The 10,485-nt window shown below is 35.8% G+C and overlaps 1 protein-coding gene across 2 annotated transcripts in view; it reads left to right on the top strand.

Moving 5' to 3' along the window:
- DD (dehydroquinate dehydratase) overlaps positions 1-9,135 on the top strand; it is a 15,305-nt gene extending 6,170 nt beyond the window's left edge. Inside the window, exons 5-11 of one of the 2 annotated variants that reach the window (XM_015306672.1) lie at positions 3,345-3,691; positions 4,025-4,088; positions 4,224-4,329; positions 4,411-4,548; positions 4,686-4,834; positions 8,385-8,547; positions 8,636-9,135. In XM_015306672.1, the coding sequence (XP_015162158.1) occupies positions 3,345-3,691; positions 4,025-4,088; positions 4,224-4,329; positions 4,411-4,548; positions 4,686-4,834; positions 8,385-8,547; positions 8,636-8,676 (1,008 nt within the window). In that variant the 3' untranslated portion in view covers positions 8,677-9,135. 2 annotated transcript variants of the gene reach the window in all.
- Positions 9,136-10,485: the final 1,350 nt, after the last annotated feature.

Here is a 10,485-nt window from a genome sequence, read left to right as displayed (position 1 = left end):
GGGGGGGGGGGGGGATACCTGTTATCACACCATGGGACTACGGTTCCTGTGTATCTAGCATCCTGTAGGCCACATTCGTTAAGGCATTCGATGAAGTCCAAGCTTTCTTCAAGTCTGTGAGGTATGCCACCAAGTTTTTCTCCTCTGTCAGTAATAACATTGAAGTCTCCAACTGCACCCCAAGGTTCATTTATGTTAAGGGACATTGTTCTCAAATCTGCCCACAGTTCTTTTTTTTTTTTGAAATAGAATCTGCCCACAGTTCTTTCCTTAACTCAACATCACATTTGACATAGACTATAGTGAGCTTGAATGGTGAACTGTTGATGGGATCCACTTTGATGAGAACATTTTGTTCTTTATCTTGCAATATGGTAACTATAACATCACCCGTCCATAGTAGCCAAATTTTGTTGGAGCAATTGTTAAAAACATGGTCCATCCCAAGTTTTCTTTTATAATTCTCAATTTTTCCACTGTCCACCATAGGTTCTTGAAGGCAAATGAGAGGTAATTGGTGTTGGAGTTTGAGTGTTTGGAGTCTCTCCAGGGATCCTTTTGATCCAATTCCTCTAATGTTCCAAGATAAAAAATTAACCATTGGAAACTGTAGGGGTAAGGTTGCTTTATTTATCCTTGATAGGATTGGTTGTATTGTCATTAAAGAGGTGTGTTTCTCCGGTATTGTGGCTATTTCTTGGGGATAGATTATAGTTGTAAGAGATGTTCTGTTTTGATTGGATGTCATGGTTTTGATGTCCTTCAATAGTGTTGTTACCTGATTTATTGCCTCTGGTAGCCTCATCATCAGAGTGAGATATTTCATAGTTCTCATTCTGACATTCCATAATCTTTCCTGGTACAACACCGTCTCCATCCACCATCTCCATGTCTTGTTGTAACTCTCCTGTGTCGTTTATCCCTAGCCTAGTAGTATCAGGTGGGTCTGGTTCAGGGGATAGGGGCTCTTCCACTTGATTGTGTTCCTGTCTTATATCTCCCAGGAGATTCACCATATTACCTCTAATCTGTTCATTGGTCTTTATGACCTTTTCTTGTTGATTCAGGTTGATAGCAGGTCATGTTGGTAGAGTATTTCCAATATTTCCATGTTTCTGATTTGCTTCTCCATACAACTCTATATTTTTGGGGATGAAGACTTTACTCATGAATCTCTGCGTTTTTATTGGAGCCTCTTTGGTGTGCTTTTTCCCTGTGGTTGGATTAGTCTCCATTTCTGCTTTTATTGATTTTTCTGCAATCTCCATGTTGTGCTTGAGATCACTCCTCACTTTTCTGACCCAGAGGTTATGTTGATGTTTCAGTCTTTCTCTTGTTCTTTTCATATGTCTTGTTGTTATGTTCCTTGTCCCATCTTGTACTTTTAGCTCTGGGCGGGGGTGGTTGCTCCATGATTTGTTCATCTGTAATGTCATTTGGTTCAACATTCATATGCAAAATTTCATTATCTGCTAGTTGACTGAACATGTTGGATTCTTGTTGTGTCTTGATTTCAGTGGTCTGTCCCCTAACATTTTCTTCCTTGCCTTTTAGGTTCCTTTGATTTTGTTGTTCTTGTCCAGTAGAATTGGCTTCGCCCTTTTCTTTTTCTACTTGGTGCCAATCTTCCTCCATAGGATTATTCATTTCAACAGAATTGTTTTGGATTTTGCTCGTGACATGGTTTACCTCTCTATGTGTTGAAATTTGCTGGTTGTTAATGACAGCTTTATTATTGGCCTGCTCCTTGTCATCCTGTTTTCCTTTGGTAGCTTGTTTTGAGCTTGTTATGAAAGTATTGATATCTTGCTTCTGTACTTTCTGTTTCCTGAGTTCTTTGTTGATCTTTTGGTGTTTCCAAGTGCGCAAATCTGCATTTCTCCTTGGTATGTCCTTGACTCATGCACTGTAGACAAAAGGGGGGAATGGTCTCGTAATCAATCTTTTGGATGAAGGATTCTAGCTGACTGTCCGAATTCCTTATCTCCACTAGAATTTCTTTGATCAAAGGTTTAGTGAGATCAATTTCGACTCTCAATTTGGCCGTGGTTGGTCTAGTCTTTGATTGCGTAGCTCTGTCCATCACTATTGGGGTGTCAATTGGGCTAACTATTCGGCACAATGCTGCCCATTCGTAGTAGTGCCATGGGAGGTCCGACAAGTTGATCCAAACTGGGGCAAGAGTTGATTCAAGATTGGGTTTGAATCTTGTGGACCATCTTTTGATTTTCATTCTATGTCCTTCACTCAGTTGAATGAAGTTGTAAGAGACCACGGTGTTATTAGGCAGATCCTGCCATATTAGTTATACAGAAAGAACAGAGAGAAGAAGAATGAGAGTTATTGATAAGAAGATATTCTGATATTATGAACTGTTGATCATAGAGTACTGCATACATGTGCTTATATACACAACTATTGTAGCTTAGTTAGTTGTAGTAAGTTCTAGACTAATGACCTGTTAATTAACTAACCAACTAGATCTCATAACTAACTTCTTGAACAGACTAACTGCTGTACTAACAGTTATATAACTAACTGATGACTATCTTCTCTCAACACATGGTGTTATAATCCTCGTTCTCCACATCAATAAACACATGTTTGCATCTTTTGCTCCAATTTTCACATGCCCTTTGGTAGGAACAATTTTGGCAAAGTTTTCCCTAATTTTGTCAATCTGGGGCCTGCTTTTATCAAATTTGCCTATGATAGTCCTTCTGCAGGTATCAGCAAGAATGTCGTGTTCCTCTTTTGTGAACACTACTATTGGTTTGCCATTGATAATTTCACGTCTTCTTGGGTTGAGTTTGATACTTACTTTGTTTGTGGTTTGAGCCCTCGGGTTTAGCGCCTCCGCATATGAGGAGAGATCAGTGGATTTGGTTCCCTGTTTGGTGATGGGGTTTTTATCGGTGGTGGTTCTCGCTGTTAAAGGGGGGAAGTTGGTAGTATCTGGTGGGTCTGGGTGTATGCTGGGTGGAGAGCAGGGGAGAGATATGGAGAGACTCATCTGGTCTCTGGTTGAAACTAGCCGTTACCAGTGTGAAAGTTATGTTTGTAATCTAAAAGTAGAAGAGAGGGAGGAGAAAGAAGAGAGAAAAGTCTACACATAAAGAAAAGTTTGACCTTGCTGCCACTATAATATTATCATGTGCATACATGGTTATTTGTTATTAGGATTTGTAATGCTTATTGTATGCTTATAATTTTCCTCCATCTCCCTTGAGTCTCTGGCTTTCTTTTTCTTTCTTTTGAATTACCTGTGTGAATATGAGTTTGCTTGCATTCTGAGGTACTTCTCATGATAAACATTAATTCATTTCATGCACTTTGTTAAATAGGTACCAATAATAGCCATGGTCATGGGAGAGAAGGGTTTGATGTCTCGGATACTTTGTCCAAAATTTGGTGGATACCTCACGTTTGGTACTCTTGAAGTGGGAAAAGTTTCAGCTCCTGGGCAACCAACAGTCGAAGATCTTCTGAATTTATACAATTTCAGACAGTTGGGACCAGATACCAAAATATTTGGCATTATTGGGAAGCCAGTTAGCCATAGCAAATCACCTTTATTATATAATGAATCTTTCAGATCAGTTGGGTTTAATGGTGTTTTTATGCATTTGCTGGTAGATGATATTGCAAATTTTTTCCGGACTTATTCATCATTAGATTTTGCTGGCTTCAGGTTTGCTCTCAAAGCAGAAACTGTTATTTTATCAGATGTCTCATCAGGGTAGTCATGCCAAATTTCAGTTGCCCACTATCCTCCTTCTCCCTCTTTCTCACAGCTTAAAAGTGTCATCTACTTATACATGTGCATACTGCATGCTCACAGGGTTCAATTTACTGGGTTTTTCTTTCTGATTTTCTTTTTCTTGATTGAGATCATCCCTGTCGTGTTTTTCCTAATTTTTATCTGTCTTCCATGCCTAGTAAATATAATTCATATGCATGGTATGTTCTATAAGTTCAATTATATGCATGTTAGGAATTAATTATGCAACTCTATGTTGTGCAGCTGCACAATTCCTCACAAAGAAGCTGCTCTTGACTGCTGTGCTGAAATTGATCCTACTGCTAAGGTATTAGCTATATCATGATCTTATAATACTTTCGGCTGTTTCTGTTTGCTTTGTGTTACAGGGATCAGTATTACAAATTGTTTGGATGATTTATCATATCACATGCAATTTCTTGGTTTCTTGACTATCCCGCAGGCAATAGGGGCAGTCAATTGTATTATAAGGCGGCCTGATGGGAAGTTATTTGGTTGCAATACAGACTATATCGGTGCCATCTCCGCCATTGAAGAAGGATTGCAAGGTCAAAGAATCATTTCCTAGTTGCAAACACCGTTTTCTGATTAAGAGCTTAATGTTTGAGCTTCATTATTTCCTTTTACAGGTTCACAACCTAGTATGTCTGGGTCACCCTTGGCTGGTAAATTGTTTGTGGTCATTGGTGCTGGTGGCGCTGGAAAGGCGATTGCTTATGGCGCAAAGGAAAAGGGGGCTAGGGTGGTGATTGCTAATCGTACCTATGGTAGTTCAACACTCCATTTTTTAAATTCTGTCTAGCTCATGACCATGAAGTTCTTCACACCATGCCTAGTACTTCTACTCTAGTATTGATTGTCAACTATGTTACTTCACACTGATGTTCTGTCTGATTTCTTGAAGAACGAGCGCGAGAACTTGCTATTGTAATTGGAGCTGAGGCCTTATCTCTTGACGAGCTTAGCAATTTCCATCCAGACAATGATATGATTCTTGCAAATACCACCTCCATAGGCATGCAACCAAAGGTTGATGAAACACCAATCTCTAAGGTTTGCCTCTTTGCACTCATCTTAGGTAAAATGAACTCGTTATTGAGTCCATATCTTATTATTTGAACAGCTGCAACTATTGTTGTGTTGAAATGTGACTGTGGTTGTAAAGAGGGTTAAGTGTTGTGTTGAAATGTGAACTTTGTCTTAGAAGAAAATAGTTTTTGATTTGTGTGAAACATGAATTTAGTTAGTTCAGTATTTAGGATATTAATTAATGTAAGGATCATGATGGCTGAATACATGTATTTGAGAAAAAGAGGGATGAATAGAACTAAACGACGATACATGTACTAAACTAGGTACATGCTAGGATAGTCCAAGAAAATACCTAGATATAATAGTCATTTTTGATAAGGTTAGAATCATTGGTTGAAGCAAGTAGAGTGAAGTAAAGAACAACCATTTCCTTCACTTGTATTCAAGAAAGAATTTGAGTGATTGAGAGTGCTCCTCTTCCTGAATTTCTAACATTTAGTATCAAAGCTACTTGTCTTGTGGAACCGGTGGAGAATTCAAAATTTTCAAAATAATTAGTCGTCTTTAGAACAAAATGGATATGAGCAAGACTAGTTATTATAACTATGAGAATGCCAGTAGGCAGAACTATCAAAATTTTAAAAGTTATAAAGGTTTTGAAAGAATTTTATCAGGGAAGGAACCCAACAAGGGTGTCAACCCTAACGAGACAGTTGCTCATGGAGTTGTTTCACGAAAATGAATCTTTAATAGAGAGGTAGCAGATGATGTTGCTGCAGAAAGATGAATAAGAAAATCCACTATCAAGGAATTGACGAAGAGATGTGGGAGAAAGTTTTTTTTTTTTTTTTGTGAAACCTGAAAAATGAAGATGAGTGATAACTCTGAAGAAAGTGACTCAGATGAAGATGAAAATGAAAATGATTATAATTGCAAACATGAGAAAGCATGTTGTCGAATCTAACAACAGTAGCTTTGATGAAAATATAAAGAAGTGATTCCTGAAGAAGTGGACGCTTCTAAATACTATCTATTGTTGTAGAACCTAAAAAAGTTTTTACAATAAATGATAATTGAAAAATGATGGAGAAAAACTCCTCATGCTACTGGGAAATCTCCAAAAAAGAGAGCACCGATGAAGAGGGATGTTCTGATGAAACTGATGATGTGCCTTCTAAAGCACAATCAGTAAAAATGACAATCTCAATCTTAAGAAGGAAATGTTGTCTGAGAAAATGAGGATTTGGGAAGATGAAAACGTGAGGATCTGAATAAGATAGATGAAAACCATCCAAACTCTCAAGAAGAATGCTGATATGCAATCTTGAAAGAGGTGAGGAAGAAAGATTTGAGGAATTGAAGAATATTTTGTGAATTACCTCAATTAGCTTTATAGCCAGAATGTGTGTGTAATCTTTTTAGATATATATCAAAATCAATCGTCTTTATGTTAAAGAACCAGATCTTTTAGGCCTTTCATAACCTTAGAAACCCGCCTAGTCAACAAATGAAGTCTCTAATTCCATTCATTTTCAAGATTTCTTCCGGATAAGATCCTTATAATTCCATGAGTGGTTTAAAAAATTTAAATGAAGTTCTGAAATGTGAAGAACTTTGGTGATTTGTTCCTTTTCAAGAAAAATGAAATGAAAAATATACGATGTATGAGACCAATTCTATCAGAAATGGAACTTCTGGTTAGAAACCAGTAAAAGATCATCGTCTGCTGCTTTCAATCTGAGCTATATCCACTGTTAAGTGCTTATAGTACTGCTGCTGACACTGTTAAAATAGGATGTGGTTGGAGGGTTTGATATAAGATCTGAGTTGATATTCGACATTTCAAGAGCTGCTGCCACATGAAATCGTTTCATGTATTTATTTTCTGTAAGGCAAGACAAAATGCACTATTTTCATAATTTTAACATTTCTGTGAAGTAGAAAGAACTAACTTTAGTGCTGATGAATCTGGATGCACTATTTTCAGCTAAATAGCTATAAAATGGATAGAACATATAATAGAGCAGATAATCTGTGGCTAAAACATAAATCTATATGTTGTGCTAGTGAGTTGATGCCAATAACATAAAACTAAAGTTTGAATATCAGTGTAAAGTTTACACAAAATGTGTTTTTTAAAAGTTGCCAACATATAACTAAATGATTGATTTTCTTTACTCAAAGTGAGAACTGAGTAAAGGGACGAGTGCATGGATTCTTACTTTCTAATCCATCTTAAGGTGGCTGTTTTACAGTTTTGTTGCCTTGGCTATCTCAGGACCGTGAAGCCTTTGCAAAGTGTGTTTCTCTATGTAGGTTGCTTATTTGGACTTGATATATATGACCTTGTCTAGTTGATGCCTGATATGGAATAAGAATAAAATTAGTGTCTGTACTTGATTTAGGATACATTTGTGATCGGCTCGTTAAACAAATATTTCTAGTGCTAGTGATGTAGCAAGGAATAGAAATAGACATAGAAAATAATAGTGCTAAGGATTAGTAGTTGAATAAGTTCAGCCATTATAATTTTAAACGATGTACCATAAACTTTCTAGACAAACAAAGAACTTGTTACGTACCACACCACAAGTATGACACCATCACTACTATGTTTAGCAAGATCAAAGGATTCAACAATACCAAGAATGTTCAAGCAACTTCAGCCCATATTAAGAGTCTAAGGTTCAGTACTATCTCTAAATAGCTGCAAGAAAACCAAAGCTAGTACAGTAGCAAAGAAAGCAATTGCATAACTTACATCTCAATGATAACCCCAAAGGCAATCTCCTAAACAGAATCCATTGACTAAAGCATAGACCAAAACTCAATCAGTCACCAGTATCTCCCCAAACCCCATGATTAAGCAACAGAAAGACTACTCGAGGACTATGGTCGATTAACGTCACTCGATGAGCACCGGGCATTCCCAAAACCTTATCCAACTTCACACGCAAACACACCCTGTTAATCAAACTTTATTCACACAGCTCCTTACATCCTCTACTTGTGGAATGCATGTAACTCTGGGAATGAGCTACCTACCTACCTATGTGCCACTCAGGTTTTGGATATAACCCCAATTTTATGATTTTGAAAAGTGAAGCAGATCAAATGAGAAACTATTATTGGTAATATATATTTAAACATGAGCAAGATATATTTCTAGTAATTTGAACTTACTATTAACAGCTATGAGGAGGATGAATGTTATACAAACGTCTACCACATTCTCTGTACACTCTTGAACGTTCCGATACCAATTAGCTTTCCATGAGTTTTTTTTCTTCAGTTTTGTTCTGTTAACTCAATTGCTTTCAGCAATGAACTTCAAAATTTGCCTTCTCAGTGTAAATGAAAATTTTGAGCTATTCGTTCTATATCTGGGGTCTGCTTTGTCTCTATGAGTTGATAGGTCTAATGTCCACTTACATCACAATTTCCTGAAACCCGTTATTCAAATTGATGTCTATTTTTTCCTCATTTCCCTTGATGCTATTTGTAATGAACAAAACATTGTTTTAAATTTGTGTGACTATATTGAACTTCTCTGACCACTTCTTAATTACAGGAAGCTTTGAAGCACTACTCACTTGTTTTCGATGCTGTTTATACACCCAAAATCACTAGACTCCTGCGAGAAGCTCAAGAGAGTGGAGCAAAAATTGTGACAGGAGTTGAAATGTTTATCGGGCAGGCATATGAGCAATATGAAAGATTTACAGGATTGCCAGGTAAGTTTAAGAGAAGTCCGTTCCTCGATTGTGTGTTCATGGCATAACTGACACTGATTATTCTTTTCTTCTTGTCTTGAAACTCCAGCTCCTAAGGAACTTTTCAAGAATATAATGTCTACATACTGAGAGGATCCCTTTCACTTTTCAATCCGGGCTGCTAATTATTATTCCTCCTATATCCGACATGATTGTGTTAAGTTTGCTCTACCACCGTTTGTGCTTCAGAGGAAGTAATTCCGTCCAGGTAAATTGTACTTTTTTGCGGAAACAGAGGATGTTCAGACATACCAGTTAATCTATGGCAGGAAAATCCACCATCTTTCTGGCTATGTTAAAGACTCTTGATTCTTTGACAAGTATTGTATTTTGGGAGGAAATTCATTAAACAGAGATGTATACAGTGCTTCATCATTGTAAAATCATACTTAGAAATTCCTCTTGATTATCATCATTATTATTAAATGTTGTCACATTATTGTATCATACTAAGACAATTTTGAATTGAGTTCAATGACTTTGAGTTGTAAGCATGATGTACTGCCAGTTTGAATTTTAATCAATTCAGGTTACACTTTACTAGACCAATTTTAGGCTGACCTGTCCATTTGTCATGTTTTTGATGGGGGTTTAAAAATGAGTTAACTTGCCAATATGTACCGTCAACAAAAATTCTTTTCAGGAAAGTAGCTATATGTATATATATAATGTATCGATATAGTATATAATCGTGTGTAGATGATGTATAACTATGTATTAAAAATGTATATCTATATACATTGTAGATAAAAATATTTCAATTTCAATCAACTCAATTCTCCTATAAATAGTCCCAAAATTTAGATATGAGTCGTTCTCAATGTTTCGAGTCTTTTGAAAGTAAATAATAATTAGGTTATTTTGAGTAAGAAATTGGCTCAATAGATATGTTGTCTAATTTTTCCTTTTAAAAATTATAATGAAATAAGATAAAAATAGCAGCATTTGCATTTTGGAGGACATAGTGTCACCTGTAAAACACAATTATAATTGAATTAATTTTTCCAAATTAAATTTTAAGGCTCAGCTATTAACTACTAATAGGTATATTTTTGAATATATGGTAGTTAATTGCTTAATCTGTTACTAATGAAATTGAAAGAACATGTCTCTACAATTAAGACTCAAGGGTTAGAATATTACAAGTAGAGTTAGTAGAATAATTGGAGAGTAGTATTTTCTGCACGTGTACTAGTATTAATTCAAACCATGAGATTCCTATGGATGAATTCGATTTTGATGATATGATAAAGGTGTCTTTTGGCTCACTACCATTACTATAAAACAAAGATTAGTTACAATTAAAATTTCTTAATTTTATTTAGTCATGAATTAGTGATGGATTATAAGAAAATTAAATTGGCTAGGAGCTATTTAGAGACAAATTGGTTAGGGATTATCGAAAAATTAATTGTGTAGTTAATTCTATATTTTCTAGCAGTGTGGTGTTCACTGTCACTAGCTGATATTTGGCTAAAAGTGTATATTTATATTAAACTACTCTCCGAGCATGTGCGTTGCGCGTGCATCCCATATACAAAATATACAAGTTTCTAAAATCATATTAATGTGTAGTTGGAAAATATATAAAGAAATGTAAACCATTCATTTTATAAAAATAATTCCATCAAATACAATATAAATATATATATCATACAGATCCTTCTCCATGTTCAAGAAATGACTAATTAATTTGACATTTCAATGAGGAGCTTCCATGATTACTAATGTCCCATTTGTCGAATTATTTGCAGATCAGTAATACATCTTTCTCTCAGTGAACAATTAGTTGGACGCTAGAGGAACGATTAAGTAATCGTAATTTCATAACAGAAAAGAAGAGATGTTAGAGTAGCAAATTCTAATAATAACAAAAATAAGAGAATATATATATATATA

The sequence above is a fragment of the Solanum tuberosum genome, unplaced genomic scaffold, assembly GCF_000226075.1.
Source record: "Solanum tuberosum cultivar DM 1-3 516 R44 unplaced genomic scaffold, SolTub_3.0 scf00035, whole genome shotgun sequence".
Lineage (NCBI taxonomy): Eukaryota > Viridiplantae > Streptophyta > Magnoliopsida > Solanales > Solanaceae > Solanum > Solanum tuberosum.
Note: the sequence above shows the minus strand (reverse complement) of the source record. Positions and strands in the feature narration are given on the sequence as shown.